This window comes from Carettochelys insculpta, chromosome 5 (genome assembly GCF_033958435.1).
Source record: "Carettochelys insculpta isolate YL-2023 chromosome 5, ASM3395843v1, whole genome shotgun sequence".
NCBI classification, from domain to species: Eukaryota; Metazoa; Chordata; order Testudines; family Carettochelyidae; genus Carettochelys; species Carettochelys insculpta.
Genome location: NC_134141.1, coordinates 104,570,376 through 104,588,102, shown reverse-complemented (window position 1 = coordinate 104,588,102; position 17,727 = coordinate 104,570,376). Strand labels below are relative to the sequence as shown.

Here is a 17,727-nt window from a genome sequence, read left to right as displayed (position 1 = left end):
CCTTTCACAGGTGGCCCTCCCCATTCACAGATCTCTAGTGGTGTCAGCCAAGAGTAACTGGCAAACATCTGTTAACATCTCTCCTCCCCTGCCAAAAGATTTGAAAAGAAGTACTTTATCCCTTTCAAGGGCTTCAAATACTTACATGCTCACCCTCCACCATGTTCCTGAGTCATGGAGATGGTGAATGAAAAGGAGCAATAGGGTCACCAGGTCTCAACACACAAATCTAAGAATGTGAAATGCTTGGACTTATTTGGCCACAAGGTCTACTCAACAAAGAGCCTGCTGCTCAGGATAGTCAACCAACTAGCTATCCTGAGTTGCCATGACTACAACTCCTGGGCCTCCCTCCTTAAATTCAAGGACTGCCTGCCCCCTCAGTTGTGGGATGAGTTTAAGACCCTCATCCAGAACCAAAAAAGCGGTCTCCTGTACTCACATAGGAAATTCGAGTGTGAGTGTTTCAATGCCTTGACCCAGATTCTGATCTCCCTTTCAGTTTCCAATGATCATGGTCAGAATGTGCATCAGTCTTCTGGATCACATAGTGACATGCATGTACATAGTCCTGTTCGTCAGGCTCTGCTTATGGCCCCTCCAGTCTTGGCTGGCATCAACATACCATCCTGGGCGGGACAGCATCAGTGTGTTTACCATGGTGACTTGCCTCATCACTCAGGCCCTCCAGAGGTGGCTCATCCCACCCCCAATCAGTAATGGTAGGCATCCCCTTTTGTGCTCCACAACTCGTGGTGTCTCTGGTCACAGAATCATGCACTTTGAGTAAGGGGGCCCACCGTGGGCATCTTACCACACAAGCAATGGGGATGTCAGACGAGTTGTCCCTTCACATCAACGTGCTTAAGCTCAAATGGTCCATGTCTTCATTTTCTATCCCACATTCGAGGACAATGCATGGCAGTCATGATAGACAATACAACTATGGTGTACTATATCAACAAACAGCGTGGAGCCCAGTCATCTCCCCTTTGCTCCAAAGTCCTCCATCTGTGGGAGCTCAGCATAGACCACCCTTTTTACCTGAAAGGGTCACACCTCCCAGGGGTCCAGAACCAATTGGCAGATTGACTTGGCTGCCATTTCTTCACTCACAAGAGGTCAGTCCAGCCAGATGTCCTTCACACCACTTTCTGGAAGGTTCTTCCAGATGGACCTCTTTGCTACTTGAAACAATCGAGCCCAGGCTCCCCAGTGGATGAATTGCTGATCCTCTGGTGGATCAGGTCTGTGCACTGCTCCGCCTCTCATGGAATGTGGATATGCCAGGCAGGTGTTGGAGCCCCATGCCCTTATGTCGGAATCCCCATACACTGTCTTCCACAAGGAAAACATCCAACTCTGCCCACAGCCAGCTTTCAACCAAAAAGGTTTCTCTAGCTTTCATACCAGCCAAACATTTTACTTCCTGTTTTCTATCCTAAACCCTATCAGAGCTCATGGGAACAAAAGCTTCACTCCCTTGATAGCAGGTGGGCTCTTGCCTTCTCGGGCTCTAAACAGGCCTTGGGAAGGTACATCCAAGGTTGAAGTACCACCGTCATTGGATCCTACCCTGCCATTTTTCAAATTACTGTCCCATTTTCACTGAGCCTGCCCGGGTATCACATAAAATCACTGGGTCCTTTGGATGGTGGAGATGAGCTAATCTATTCCATTCTGCATTCCCACCCCCCCTTGTCTGTTCCCTTTTGGGGACCCCTCTCATGAGCAACACCCCCTTGACTTGGGAGCAGTGGGGGAGATTTCTCTGGATCTCTGGACAGGGATTTCTATTCTAAATACTTACTTGACACACAAGGCAAAGCAGCGGGCAGGGGGTGAAGGGGGAAGGCTCCATCTCATCCTGGGCCTTCAGAAGCCGAACAAGTATGTTATCAGCCACGAGTTTTGGATGGTATCCCTGGACTCAACCACCCCTTCCTTGCATCTGAATGATTACTATGCTGCCCTCTACTTAAAGGATGCCTACTTTCATATTGTGATCAAACCCTCACACAGGTGATACCTCTGGTTTCTGGTGGGCCTGTTGCATTTCCAGTTGACAGCCTTCAACTTGGGGCTCCCTGTGGCATCCTCGGTGTTTACCAAATGTATGGACATGGTGGCAACCTTCTTAAGGTGACAGAGGGTCCAGGTTTTTCTCTACATAGATGACTGGCTCTTGTGGAGCCATTCCTACAATCAGGTGAGTGCACATGTTACCTTTACCAGGGTAATCTTCAAAAGGTTAATTCTGTTGCTGAAACCCAGAAAGTCAACTGTTGTTCCTATTCAAAGGATTGAATTCATCAGAGCAGTACTTAACACCACCAAGGCCAAAGCATTCTTCATGGAGCAATGTTTTATGGTGTTACCCCAGCTCCTGAATTCACTATCCAACTTTCCCTTCCAAGTCTCACTCATGCCCTCAGGTGTTGGCTAGACCTCCAGTCTGTAATGGTCATCATTCCCCTTCCATGCTTTGCAAACTACACCGTCTCTGCCAAACAGGCCTTCACCGAGCATGTCTGTTATGTCTTTCTCAGCAGTAGGAAGCCTTCTGCTAGGCTCATGTATCCGGCTAAATGGAAACATTTCTTGTGTTGGTGTCTGCCAACGCAGCCTGGCCCCCTTGTCGGCCTCTATCCCTCAGCTGTTGGAGTACCTGGTGTCTCTGAAGTAAGAGGACCTAACAGCTTCCTTGCTGAAAGTGCACCCGGCAGCCATCTCAGCTTTCCGCCCTGAGGGAATCTGGTCCGTCTGTTTTCGCAAGCCACTAGTTGGGAGCTTCTTCAAGGGTATGGATAGACTCCATCTTCTGGTCTGGAGCCTGAGACATGCTTGGGATCTCAATCTGGTTGTTACAGTATTCATGGGCTCTCCCTTTGAGCCCTTGGCCACATGCTTTCTGCTTTACCTCTCATGGAAGGTGGCTTTTTCTGGTTGCAATCACCTCCACCAGTAGGTGTCAGAGGTCTTCACCCTGATGTCAGAACCTGTTGTACATGCTCTTCCACAAGGACAAAGTACAGCTTCGCCCTCACCCAGCTTTTCTTACAAAAGCGGTCTCTAGCTTCCAGGCAGGCCAGGATGTTTTTCTTCCCATTTTCTACTCTGTCCTTCACCAGACTTTATGGGAACAAACGTTGTTGATGTCAGGTTGGATCTTAACTTCTGCATTGACAGGACCAATCACTTTCGTAAATCCTCACAACTGTTTGTGACGATGGTGGACCACATGAAGGGGGTACCAGTCTCATTGCAGATCATCTCCTCTTGCATGATGAACACGCTGTGTTCTTGCCAAAGTTTCCCTGGTGCCTTGAGGAGGGTGCAGGCCTGTTTTTCTGACTCATGGTCCTCTCCAGGAAATCTGTAGAGCTGTGATGTGGTCTTCAGTGCATAATCCTGTGTTGCACTATGCCACTGTTAAACAGTCGAGATGTGACATGGTGTTTGGTGCCTCAGTGCTCAAGTAAGCTTCATGTTGTCTCTGATCCCTCCTCCTGGGTAAAGCTTATGAGTCACCTACTTAGAATAGATTAGAGCAAGCAGTTGAAGAAGAAACAAATCATCTTTGTGACTGTTAATTTTTGAGATGTGTTGTTCATATCTACTCCATAGCCACCCTTCTTCGCCACTGTCAGAATTGCTGGCAAGAAGGAACTGAGGGCAGTTGGTGTCATATATAGTGTGCTGCATCAGCACCATTCTAGGGTCTCCACAGCTGACGTGATGGATAGCAGCTAGGGGAAAAACTTTCCAGCAGCTATGCACATGTACACCCAGTTAGAATAAGTAATAGCAACACATCTAAAAGAACAGGAATTACAAATGTGAATAACATTTTTTGTTTTGTTTTAATTTGTTTGGTATTGACATGAAGCTGACTACTTAGTAATTCTCATGGCCATATTTTTTTCGCCATTTTCAAGGTTGGCTGTGATTTTTCAAAGTTGTCCAGCCTCAGCCTAAGTTCAGTGGAAATTAGTGTCTAACTTAGGCTGAGGCTGGACAACTTAGAAAAACCTATGGACCTTTGAAGACCCCAGCTTGTAACTAAGCCCTTTATTTTTTCTCCCAGTTCTCTGGTTACTTCTGTTACATATTGGGCTTGTCTACGCTAGCTCCCTACTTCGAAGGGAGGATGGTAAGTAAGGTGTTGGGAGTTTATTAATGATGTGCTGCAATGCATATGCAGCACTTCATTAAGCAAATTACCCCCTGCAGCAACTCCAAAGTGTTAAACTTCGAAGCGCTGGCTTGCTTGTAGCCGCAGCTAACCCGCTGGTACTTCGAAGTGCCCAGGGTACTTCGAAGTCCCTTTACTCCTCAAAATTTTGAGGAGTAAAGGGACTTTGAAGTTGCCCAGGCACTTCAGAGTACCATCGGGTTAGCTGCAGCTGCACGTGAGCCAGCACTTCGAAGTTTAACACTTTGGAGTTGCCGCGGGGGGGCGGCGGGAATTTCCTTAATGGAGTGCTGCATAAGCAGCACAGCACATCATTAATAAACTCCCAACACCTTACTTACCATCCTCCCTTCGAAGTAGGGGGGTAGTGTAGACACAGCCATTAAGAGTGATAGCTAGTGACTGCATTTCTTCTGTTACTGCAGGGAGTCTTATAGCAGGGTACATGAGCCATCTAACATAACTGGAAATCTGGCTTGTCACATGGTTTTGCATTCTGTTCTATGTTTCTATATGCATTAAAAGACACCTTGATATACATTAAAACCTGGACTTCCAAAAATAGGTGCCAAAAATTCAGCTCTCAGTGCTCTTTTGGTGCCTGAACAATTGATCTGAGTTTCAAAAATGCTGAGCTCCTAACAGTGTCTGTGAAACTAATGGGAGCTGAATAGCTGGCACTTTTTGAAATCAAGCCAGTTGTTTAGGTGCTGATGTATAAGATTGGCGCTCAATGAATGGGAAGGGATAGCTCAGTGGTTTGAGCATTGGTCTTGTAAACCCTGATTTGTGAGTTCAGTCCTTGCAAAGACCATTTAAGAGGCTGGGGCAATTAGATGTATTAAAAAAATAAATTATTAGGGAAGATGCTTGATCCTGCTGAGAGGGCAGGGAACTGCACTCAGTGACCTCTCAGGGTCCCTTCTAGTTCTGAGATATATATATATATCTCCATATTAAATGTACAACTACCCATTTTTTCAAATCTTTTTGTTGATACTTTCATAATATTACTTTTCCATACAAAAAAATCTGTGCAGCAACTGCAGCATTTATGTGATTCTGAATGAAAGTGGAAGTAGTTGGTGAAATCACTAATGGGGATAAGGAGATTGAGACACAGCGTCTCATTTTTGCAATTAATAAAGTGTTTTTTGTTCCTTCTCATAACAGAAGGAGTCACCGATTGAAGTTAATATGCAGGTTTAAAACAAAAGGAAATATTTCTTCACACAGCACACACTCAATCTTTGGAACTCTTTATCAGAGGATATTGTGAAGGCTAAGATTATAACATGGTTAAAAAAAAAGGGCCAGATAAATTCATGGAGGATAGGTCCATCAATGACTTTTAGCCAGGATGGGCAGGGATATGGTGTCCCTAACCTCTGTTTGCCAGAAGCTAGGAATGGTCAAGAGGAGACAGATCACTTGATTACCTGCTCTGTTCATTCCCTCTGGAGGCCCTTGGCTTTGGCCACTGACAGAAGACAAGATATTCATAGAATCATAGAACACTAGGACTGGAAGGGACATTGAGAAGTCATCAAGTCCAGCCCCCTGCCCTCATGGCAGGACCAAGTACTGTCTAGACCATCCCTGATAGACATTTATCTTACCTGTTCTTAAATATCTCCAGAGATGTAGATCCCACAACCTCCTTAGGCAATTTATTCCAGGGTTTGACCACGCTGACAGTTAGGAACTTTTTCCTAATGTCCAACCTAAACCTCCCTTGCTGCAGTTTAAGCCCATTTCTTCTTGTTCTATCCTCAGAGGCCAAGAAGAGCAAGTTTTCTCCCTCCTCCTTATGACACCCTTTTAGATACCTGAAAACTGCTATCATGTCCCCCTTAATCTTCTTTTTTGCAAACTAAACAAGCTCAGTCTTTCAGCCTTTCTTCATAGGTCATGTTCTCTAGACCTTTGATCATTCTTGTTGCTCTTTTCTGGACCCTTTCAAATTTCTCCACATCCTTCTTGAAATGTGGTGCCCAGAACTGGACACAATACTCCGTCTGAGACCTAACCAGTGCAGAGTGAGCGGAAGAATGAGTTATCGTGTCTTGCTCACAACACACCTGTTAATGCATCCCAGAATCATGTTTGCTTTTTTTTGCAACAGCATCACACTGTTGACTCATATTTAACTTGTGGTCCACTATAACCCCGAGATCCCTTTCTGCCATACCCCTTCCTAGATAGTCACTTCCCATTCTGTAACAACAAGAAGTCTTGTGGCGCCTTATAGACTAACGGATATTTTGGAGCATAAGCTTTCATGGGGAAAGACCCGCTTCATCAGATGCATGAGTGGGGGCGTAGTTTCAGAAGGGTATTTAAAGAGTGGGGTCCCAGTAAAAGGGAGGGCCAGAGCTGAAAAGGTCTATTCAGCAATGTGGAAATGGCCCAGTATCAATAGTACTTATCAAAAGAGGAAAAAACAAGTCAGATCAGACAGAGGGATGTGAGCCTGTGTCAGAGTCTAATGGGGAGATATTAACACCCAGGGCAGAGAAGCTGCCTTTGTAAGCTGTGAGCCACTTCCAGTCTCTATTTAATCCTTAGTTAATGGAGTCAAATTTTCAAATAAATTGCAGCTCAGAGATTTCTCTCTCCATTTGATTTCTGAAATTTCTTTGTTTCAGCACTGTCACCCTTAAATCTGCCACTGAGTGTCCAGGGAGATTGAAGTGTTCACCCACAGGCTTCTGTACATTACCATTCCTGATGTCTGATTTATATCTGTTTTTTCTTTTATGGAGAGACTGTCCAGTTTGGCCAATGTAAATTGCAGTGGGGCATTGCTGGCACATGATGGTATATATTATATTAGTAGATGTGAAGGTAAAGGAGTCCCTGATGGTATGGTTGATGTTAGGTCCTGTGATGATGTCACTGGTGTAGATATGTGAGCAGAGTTGGCAGCGAGGACTGTTGCAGGGGCTGGTTCCAGGCCTAGAGTAACTGGTTTGTGATTTGTAGTGGCTGGTGAGGATGTGTTTAAGGTTGGCAGGCTGTCTGTAGGTGAGGACAGGCCTGCCTTCCAAGATCTGTGAGAGTGAAAGATCATTGTTCAGGATGGGTTGCAGATCACTGATGATGCGCTGGAGAGGCCTTCGGTGGGGGCTGTATGTGATGGTCAGTGGTGTTCTCTTGTTTTCCTTGTGAGGCCTGCCTTGTAGCAGGTGGCTTCTGGGTACCCATCTGGCTCTATCAATCTGTTTCCTCGCTTCCTTAGGTGGGTATTGTAGTTTGAGGAAAGCTTGGTAAAGGTCTTGTAGATGTTCGTCTCGGTCTGATGGATCAGAGCAAATACGGTTGTACCTTAGTGCCTGGCTGTAAACATTGGCTCGTGTACTATGCCCTGGCTGGAAGCTGGAGGCATGTAGATAAGCATAGTGGTCCGTGGGTTTTCAGTATAGGGTGGTATTTAGGTGACCGTCGCTTATTTGCACAGTAGTGTCCAGGAAGTGAATTTCTTGTGTGGACTGGTCCAGGCTAAGGTTGATGGTGGGGTGGAAACTGTTGAAATCACTGTATGTGTGAAACTGATTGTCCCTTCGTAAGTGGAGCACTTTGCATTTGTCTTTATTAAACTGCATCCTGTTTACTTCAGACCATTTCTCCAATTTGTCCAGATCATTTTGAATTTCAACCCTATCCTCCAAAGCAGTTGCAACCCCTCCTACCTTGGTATCATCGGCAAACTTAATAAACATACTTTCTATGCCAATATCTAAATCGTTGATGAGGATATTGAACAGAACCAGTCCGAATACAGACCCCTGCGGAACCCCACTTGTTATACCTTTCCAGCAGGATCGAGAAGCATTAATAACTACTCTCTGAGAACGGTTATCCAGCCAGTTTTGCACCCACCTTATAGTAGCCCCATCTAAGTTGTATTTGCCTAGTTTATTGATAAGAATATAATGCGAGACTGTATCAAATGCGTTACTAAAGTCTAGGTACACCACATCCACCACTTCTCCCTTATCCACAAGGCTCGTTATCCTATCAAAGAAAGCTATCAGACTGGTTTGACATGATTTGTTCTTTGCAAATCCATGCTGGCTGTTCCCTATCGGCTTACCACCTTCCAAGTGTTTGCAGATGATTTCCTTAATTACTTGTTCGATTATCTTTCCTGGCACAGAAGTTAAACTGACCAGTCTGTAGTTTCCTGCGTTGTTCTTATTCCCCTTTTTATAGGTGGACACTATAGTTGCCTTTTTCCAGTCTTCTGGAATCTCTCCTGTCTCCCATGATTTTCCAAAGATGATAGCTAATGGCTCAGATACCTCCTCCATCAGCTGCTTGAGTATTCTAGGATACATTTCATCAGGCTCTGGTGACTTGCAAACATCTAACTTTCCTAAGTGATATTTAACTTGCTATTTTTTTTATTTTATCTGCTAAACCTACCCCTTTCCCACTAGCATTGACTATGTTAGACAGTCCTTCTTCAGACTTCAGTGAAGACCGAAACAAAGTCATTGAGCATCTCTGCCATTTCCAAATTTCCCATTACTCAGAAATGGGCCTACTCTGTCCTTGGTCTTCCTCTTGCTTTTAATGTATTTATAAAAAGTCGTCTTGTTTCCCTTTATTCCTGTAGCTAATTTGAGCTTATTTTGTGCCTTTGCCTTTCCAATCTTGCCCTGCATTCTTGTGTTGTTTGCCTATATTCATCCTTTTAATTTGTCCTAGTTTCCTTTTTTTTAATCTGATTCCTTTTTTATTCTGAGACCACGCAAGATCTCCTGGTTAAGCCAAGGCAGTCTTTTGCCATATTTTCTATCTTTCCTATGCATCAGAATAGCTTGCTTTTGGGTCCTTAATAATGTCCCTTTGAAAAACTGCCAACTTTCCTCCATTGTTTTTCCCCTCAGTCTTGCTTCCCATGGGACCCTACCTACCAGCTCTCTGAGTTTATCAAAATCCGCCTTCCTGAAATCCATTGTCTCTATTTTGCTGTTCTCCCTTCTAACCTTCCTTAAAATTGTGAACTCTATGATTTCATGATCACTTTCATCCAAGCTGCCTTCCACTTTCAGATTCTCAGTCAGTTCCTCCCTATTTGTTAAAATCAAATCTAGAACAGCTTTCCCCCAGTAGGTTTTTCAACCTTCTGAAATAAAAAGTAATCTTCAGTACAGTCCAAGAACTTATTGGATAGTCTGTGCGTCGCTGTGTTAGATTCCCAACATATATCTGGATAGTTGAAGTCCCCCATCCCGACCAAATCCTGGGCCCTGCATGATTTTGTTAGTTGCTTAAAAAAAGCCTCATCCACTTCTTCCCCCAGGTGGGTGGCCTGTAGTAGACTCCTAGTAGGACATCACCCTTGTTTTCTAATCCAGAGGCTTTCAACAAATCCATTTCCTATGTCCATCTCCACCTCAGTCCAAGTGTGTACATTTTTAATATATAACTCAACACCTCCTCTCTTTTTCCCCTGTCTGTCCTTCCTGAGCAAGCTGTACCCTTCCATACCAACATTCCAATTGTGTTATCCCACCAAGTTTCTGTGATGCCAACAATGTCATAGTTGTATTTATTAGAACTTCCAGTTCTTCCTGTTTATTACCCATACTTCTTCCATTTGTATATAGGCATCTAAGATATTGGTTTAATCTTGCCTCCCAGTTTTGCCCTGACCCTCCTTTTTCTCTGCCATTATAGCCTGTGCTCCCACCCATTTCCAACCCATCTCCCAGGTCTCCATCTTCTCTACTTACCTGTGGGCTTTGCTCCCCTGTCCCCGTCGAACCTAGTTTAAAGCCCTCCTCACTAGGTTAGCCAGTCTGTATCCAAATAGGGTCTTCCCTCTCCTTGAAAGGTGAATGCCATCTCTACCTAGCACTCCTTCCTGAAGTAACATCCCGTGGTCAAGGAAGCCAAAGCCCTCCTGGCGACACGATTTACGCAGCCAGGCATTCGCTTCCAGGATGCACCTGTGTCTGCCTGGGCGCCTACCTTTGACAGGAAGGATTGAAGAGAATACCACCTGTGCCCCAGACTCTTTCACCCGTACTCCCAGAGCCCTGTAGACACTCTTGATCCACTTAGTGTCACACCTCGCAATATTGTTAGTGCCCGCATGGATGAGTAGCATGGGGTAGTACTCAGAGGGCAGGATAATCCTTGACAACACCTCCGTAACGTCTTGGATATGGGCCCCTGGCAGGTAACATACCTCCTGAGATGAAATGTCAGGGCGACAGATGGGTGCCTCTGTCCCCCTCAGAAGAGAATCACCAACCACCACCACCACTCTACATTTCCTTCTCACGGTGGTGGCAGCTGACCTCCCAACCTTGGGGGCACGAGGCTTCTCCTCTTCTGTACGGAGTGATTCCTTGTCTCCTGTATCAAGTACAGCATAACGGTTTCCTAGTACCATGGTGGGAGGGTTGGGAGCAGGGGTGGAGCATTGCCTGCTGCCAGAAGTAACCAACTGCCATTGTCTACCCTGAGCCATCTCCTCCTCCACCAGTGGTGTGTCAGCAGTCCTGTGTACTGGGACAGCTACCTCAGCTGTCTCCACATGGATACTGTCCAGGAATTGTTCATGGATTCACATACTCCTCAACCTAACGCTGTAGCTCGCCCACCTGCTGCCTGAGAGATTCCACCAGCAGGCACCTTTCATATTGGATACACCTGCCAGCCTGAATATCAGTAAGTGGGAACTGCAAGCCACAGTCCTTGCAAAACCACACCAGGATCTGGTTAAAGGCATCCATGGTCAGGCAGTCTGTCTGGCTACAGGCGCAGGTGGAGGAGATAGAAGCAGTGCTGGTACAGGTGTTGTGGGTCTTCCTGACCATTGTAGGCCTTCCTCTGTTAAACTCTCCTGTCTGCAGCCCCCTGTCCGCTTGGCTCCCCTGGTCACTCTGCCTCTGGCTTATGAAAGCCTGCTGGCCTAGGTCAGGCCTTACCCCTTGTTAGTCATGCAGGGGAAGGCTGATCCTGAGGCTAATCAAAGGCAATCAAGGGAACAAAAGGCAGGAACTCAGTCCCAACTGCCACAGAAACTGAAATCACCCACCTGAAATCAGAATCACAATTCAAAATTCAAACAGTCAAGCACACTCATTCACCCCAAAAGCTAGTACTTTCACCTGGTAGCTGCTTCAGCGATGGGATCGCTTGATCTCCCTCTTAAACTCCTCTGTCTGCTTTGCTCCCCTGGTCGCTCTGCCTCTGGGCTGCATGAACCTTTGTTCTGACTCAGCAGACCATTCTTATGTTCTTATGCTACTATGTCTCATCCAGTACTGTATATTTTACTAATTAAATTGTAACATATTATTTTTCATTTTACTGATTGTACTCTGATAGTTTGTAGTACACAAACCCCACTCCAATGCTAGGATTTCTGTATTTGGGGTGGCATGGTGTTCTGTGCTGCAAAGTGTCTTTTCCTATGAACCTAATGGTATAGTGGGATGGTTGCTAGCGTATAAAAAGAGAAGTGTCGTGGGGAGAAGGTAGACAAGGCATGCATCTAAGAGGGATAAGAAGGAACAAATCAAAACAGATGATATTGCACCAGAACAGCACCTCTTGTAAGTGACAGACAAGACACATGGACAACAGAACTGAGAAAAGACTACGACTAGGGAATATGACTCTGTTAACATTTTGAGAATTGTCTTATCACTGAGGTAGATACTTGTTAAGCTTTGAGAATAAGGTATGCTTACTGCTCTACCCCTGAATTCTTTTAATTATAGTGCATTCAAGTGTAATATTTATTTTGCTTGAGTTTATTTTTTTGCCTCCCCAAATCATGTTTCTGGGCTTCTTAGGAAGAACTTGGGTAACTTTATATGTAATATGAAATTCTTCTTTATCTATGATAATTTTACAAACAAGATACACGTTTAAATGTAAATTTTGGGACAGTTTGTGTTGCAATTTATGTTAAATCTTAATTATCTCCTGTCCTTCTGTCTGCAATAGCTTTTGAAATCAGAAGAAGATGCCTCATATAAACCTGTGAAGAAAGCCTGCACTCAGCTTGTTGATAATCTGGTGGAGCACATTCTTAAATATGAGGAATCTCTAGCAGGTAATGTAGTTACTTACAATCAAAAAGTATAATGTATTTTTGTTATTACATATGTTAAATCATACACTGTTGGTAAAATCTATAGTTCTGTTGATAAAATGATAGTAGTGGATAAAACAAGGACCATTTCAAAACATTTAAATTAAAGCTTTCAGTGGTTTTTAACTGCCATTATAAGAAAGGTTCCTCTTGTCACTTGAAAAGGATTCTGCTTGAAAACAGGTTTTGTTCCTTCATAATTGTTCTGGTGATATTTTTTTCTGGTTCATCATGCTGGTGAAATATAGACTGTTGTTTTAATGTATAACAAGAACATGGTAGGAAATTTAAGCCAGACAAATTCAAAATAGAAATAAGGTACCTCATCACAGAGAGGCAGAACGCTGTCAGCAGAAGTGCCGAGTTTTGTCGACAAAATGTATTTTGTGTGTAGATGCTCCATGAGTTTTATTGACAAAACTCTCTCGTGTAGATGTAGTCCTGATGCCCTGTATGCCTTTTTGGGAGATATACTTTAGTAAAACACAAATTGTAAGGCTCACTATAGGAATAATTGGGAGAAATTTAATTATCTGTGATATACCAGAAGTCAAACTAGATCAGAGTTTTCACTTTTTTTCTTGTGATCCATTTGAAGAAGAGAGTTGATGCATGTGACACAACATAATTATATGTTTTGATGAGTGCAGGCTCAAGGACAAAGCCAGCAATGAGGGGTTTGGGAGGGGCTCAGAGCTAGGGCTAGGCAATTTTCAGGGGCATGAGCTTACCTCTGGTGGCTCCTGGTCAGCAGTGCAGCAGGGAGGGCACGGGGGCAGGGGGATGAGATGGCACCCTAGAAGCAGCCAGCATCAAGTCTGGCTCCTAGGCAAAGGTGTGCAAGTGGCTCTATATGCTGCTCTGGCCCACACATGTCAGCTTTTGCAGTTCCTGTTGGTACTTAGCATTCTCATGGCCTCCCACATAGGAGCCAGACCTGCTGCTGGTCACTTTTGGGGTGCAGCATGGTTCACAGAGCCAGGACAGGCAGGAAACTTGCCTTAGGATTCCTGCTGGTTACCTTGTCAACCAACAGGGAGGTAACACAGTGCCTGACATTCAATGATCCAATACTGGGTCATAAACCCTACTTTAAAAAACCCACTGGATGATCCAATGGTACTTTCTGGTCTTAAATTATGAATCTGTGATGTACTGAATAATGTAAATTATCACAGATTATTTTTATCCACACATGGTTGCAGTACTACGTTCTTTTTTGCTGTCATTTTACCATGCAGTATGCCTGATATATCAAAGACTTTAAGAAATATCTTTCCTGTTGCGGCCATTTAGAACTCCTCAATTTTGGAATAAATAACCCCCCATTGAGGATAAACAGTAACTGTGAATTGCTCATTTCATGTGAAAGTGAGTTTAGAAGCATATTAGTTTGACATATATTGTAGCTATACGTTTTAAGTAAAAGGGTTTATCTTTAGCAGTGCCTTTTTAATTAAAAAAAAAAAAAAAACGAAAAGAAAGCTGGTACTCAGCAAACTCCCCAACCCCAGCCTGTCGCAGGGCTGGGGTTGCTGTACTGGGAAGTACCAGCACCAAAAAAGCAATGATCTTTACAAGTCTTTCTAAATTTCATTTCTCATATTTTTTGACAAAGGATACCATAGTTGATTATTAAATTTTCTAATATTTATATTCAAGTCCAACTGCCAGGTTTTGAAATTTGAAGAGGTTTTGCTTTATTGGAGTATAGGGAGCATTTTAGATTATTTGCAGACTGGCTGTAGATGTTGCTGCGCATTCTTCATTTACAACCAGAAGTTCTGTGGTGTCTTAGAGACTGACAGATATTTTGTAGCATAAGCTTTCGTGGGCAAAGACCTGCTTTGTCTTGCTTCTGACAAAGCAGGTGTTTGCCCATGAAAGCTTATGCTCTAAAATATCTGTTAACTTATAAGGTGCCACAGGACTACTTCTTGTTGTTTTTGCAGATACAGACTGAAACAGCTAGCCCTCTGATATTCTTCATTTAGGGTATGTCTACACTCCAGAATTATTCTGGAATAGTTTATTCTGGAGTTGTTATTCCAAAGTAAGATATTCTAGAATAATGCATCTACACTACAGAGAAACTCCAAAGTAAGCAAAATTTATTCTGAAATAGTGTGTCCACACACAGTAGAGCCTATTTCAGATTAGAGCCCCAGAAGAAATGCTTCCATGGGCTCTAATGCAAAATACAATGTCTACACAGCAGCTTTATTTCAAAATAAGATATTCCAAAATAGCTTATTTTGAACTGGCCCTTATTCCATGTCTACACAGCCCCTATTTCAAAATACCTGTTTGGAAATAGGCACTTTTACTTCTGGAATGAGGTTTACCAATTTTGATATAAGCTGACGTCTATTTTGAAATAGTGATTGTATTGTGTATACACTTGCAGTTATTTTGAAATGGCAGCTGTTATTTCTAAGTAACTTTGCTGTGTAGACGTACCCTTAGACAGTTCTCTCTCTCATTAAGTAACAGCCTGACCTAATTGATTGAATCAGTGCCTCCTAGGTTCTATTCCCAACTCTGATTTGCTGTGTAATCTTGGACAAGTTACATACTCTTACTGGCTATGTCTACACTTACTAAAAACTTCAAAATGGCCGTGCTAATGGCCAAATCGAAGAATACAAAGAATTGAAGAATAAGAAATGCATATTCAGCACCTCATTAGTATACTGCCGGCCACGGCACTTCGAAAGTGCTGCAGTTCGCTCTCCTGCAGCTCGTCTACATGGGCGTCCTTTTCAAAAGTACCCTGCCAACATCAAAATCCCCTTATTCCTATCAGCTGATTTTGATGTTGGTAAGGGGATTTCGATGTTGGCGAGATCCTTTCAAAAAGGACTGCCTTGTAGACGAGGCATGGGTGAGCGAACCACAGCACTTTTGAAGTACTGCGACGGGTGGCATACTGATGAGGCGCTGAATATGCATTTCAGCATCTCGTTAATATTCTTGATTTGGCCATTAGCATGGCCATTTCAAAGTTTTTAGTAAGTGTAGACATGGCCAGTGTGTTTCCATTTTCCTTTATCAAAAATGAGGATTTTAATGTTACTTAATCTTTCTGAGAGTTAAATAATGTTACCTAAGGTTTTTGGCTATATAAAGCACCGTATCTGTTAATAATAGGACTGTTATTCCTATACAAGAAAGTTGATTAAACTGGATATAAAGTTGTAAAATTAAAGAGATGAGGGGAATCTGTAGTAGAACTTGTAGTTTTTAAAAGCATTTCTTCACAAATATTGAAAATGTGAAAATATGGCAACCTACAAGTAATATAAGTATCTTTAAATCCGCCTCTGTGTCCCACAATCCTGTCCAGCTAATAAAGGTGCATCTTTAAAATCCACAGCTAGTTGATAAGTTAATTCAGTGAATGCTTTGATTTGGCCATGTGCCCTTTCAGCTTACATACATTATAAACTCTATGCACTGTTTTACACAGCAGAGTATGCATAGCATAATCACAAGGGATGTATAGGTCTAGATTCTAATTGTCTGAAAATCCCTGTATGCTATTCTGGAATTTTACACTGCTTTGGGTATTTGAAAGGCCACTTAACGCTGTCAAAGCAATATGAAAGAACTTTAGCGGAAACCAGAATCATGTATATGAGGTAAGATTTCCACAGTTGTAAGAAGCCGGAATACTGCAGATAGAAGTGAGCTGAAAGTTTCACATAAATTTACATGGTATATATAAGAAAGAACGATTATGAAGGGGTGGGAGAGAGATACTTCGTATTTATACAAGTGTTAAATAATTCTTTCCAATTATAATTGCCCCTTTGATCCAGTAATCTCATTATACATTACAGTGTTTTACTGTCACAGCCTATTAATTAGGTATGCTTTATCACCCACACTTAACAGATGTGAAAAGAGAGAGGCATAAAGATTAAGCTGCTTGCCCAAGCTCATGCAGTATCTGTCAAAATTTAGAACGCATGTCATATGAACCACAATTTTTTTCCAGTTTCCTTGCCACCCACCTACTTTCCTGCTTTCTTTTCTCTATAGAAGATCTTGATGTTGCTGTCTTGGTGAGGAAGGGTAGACTATGGGACATAATATTGCAAAGTGCTTTGAAGTCCGTGAATGAAAGTTTTTGTGTACATCTCTACAGGATGGTTCGACTGGGAGTAGTTCCTGCCTTCCCTCCCCTCTGACCAATTCATTTGAATGTTCCCTGACATATGCTAGACTGAATTATTTCAGCCCAGTTAGCCAGCCAGCTACCTAAAGAGTTCACAGGGATTAGAAAGTTACAGAAATGAGTCTGTTTACAAGGGAGCTCACAATCTACAACAGTTTAAATCCAGTAGCAAAAACTTCCAAAATTAATTCCAAAGATGCTCAAAGGCACACTTATGTTCACTAGCTAACCTCATTAACCAAGCTACCTGTTTTACATTTTGTACAAGCTTTTCAGTGCTCTAAAAACAAATTATTTCCCATTAGGAAAGCTTTAGTTATGAATCCAAGTTTTGTTTGCATTATTCTGTTTTACATTCATTACAGAATCATTGGCTGAGCCTGTGACCTGGAAAAATAAGTGGTTTAAAAATTAATGAAAACTTCAAAGGAGCTTTATTTATTATTTTGCATATTTCTTGATAATGTGCTAGCATTTTTGTCTGCTAATCCAGTTTTCTTATCTAATGAGGAATTTATATGCCATTTTTTTCAAAGATACATTACCAGTGAAAGTGATTTTTATATGCTGTGTTTATTTACCATCCGTTTTTGTTATTGACAGAACAGTCCTTGAATTGAATATACTTAATGTATTTTCTAATTTTTGCAGACTCTGACAACAAAGGTGTGAATTCTGGTCGCTTGGTAGCTTGCATAACCACTTTGTTCTTATTCAGCAAAATCAGGCCCCAGCTAATGGTCAAACATGCCATGACCATGCAGCCATACCTTACCACTAAATGTAGTGTAAGTATAGGAAACTAAAGTCTTCTTTCAACCAAATAATTATGGAACTCAATGGTTATCTTAAATGCATGATGAAATTGAGGGTGGGAGTGTAAAAATAAAATAAATAAATAAATAAATAATTTTAAAAATCAACAATATTTCCACTACATGGCTGTTTTCAGTCCTGAAGATATGTGAGAATCTTTTGTCATCCTGAAATCTCTAATCAGAGTGGGTTTTTTTCCAAAATTACTGAATGCAGAGAAAAGTCTGCCTTTAAAATTTATTACTTTCTTCTAAAATGCAAGAACTTGGTTAAATATTAAAACATACTTATTTGTAAGGTTTACAAAAGTAAGTACAAGGGTATTTTATTTAAAATGTATTTAACCTTTATTTTAATCAAATTTACTTCCTGGTTTTGTATACTTGTCTGCAGAAGACTGACCCATGTGTCATT

The 17,727-nt window shown here is 42.5% G+C and overlaps 1 protein-coding gene across 5 annotated transcripts in view; it reads left to right on the top strand.

The window, feature by feature from the left end:
• The window catches only part of NIPBL (NIPBL cohesin loading factor), a 319,709-nt gene that overhangs the window by 281,828 nt on the left and 20,154 nt on the right, over positions 1-17,727 (top strand). For all 5 annotated transcript variants that reach the window (XM_074995642.1, XM_074995643.1, XM_074995645.1 and 2 more), the window contains 2 exons: positions 12,170-12,278; positions 17,149-17,285. In XM_074995642.1, coding sequence (XP_074851743.1) covers positions 12,170-12,278; positions 17,149-17,285 — 246 coding nt within the window. The remainder of the gene's footprint in view (positions 1-12,169; positions 12,279-17,148; positions 17,286-17,727) is intronic.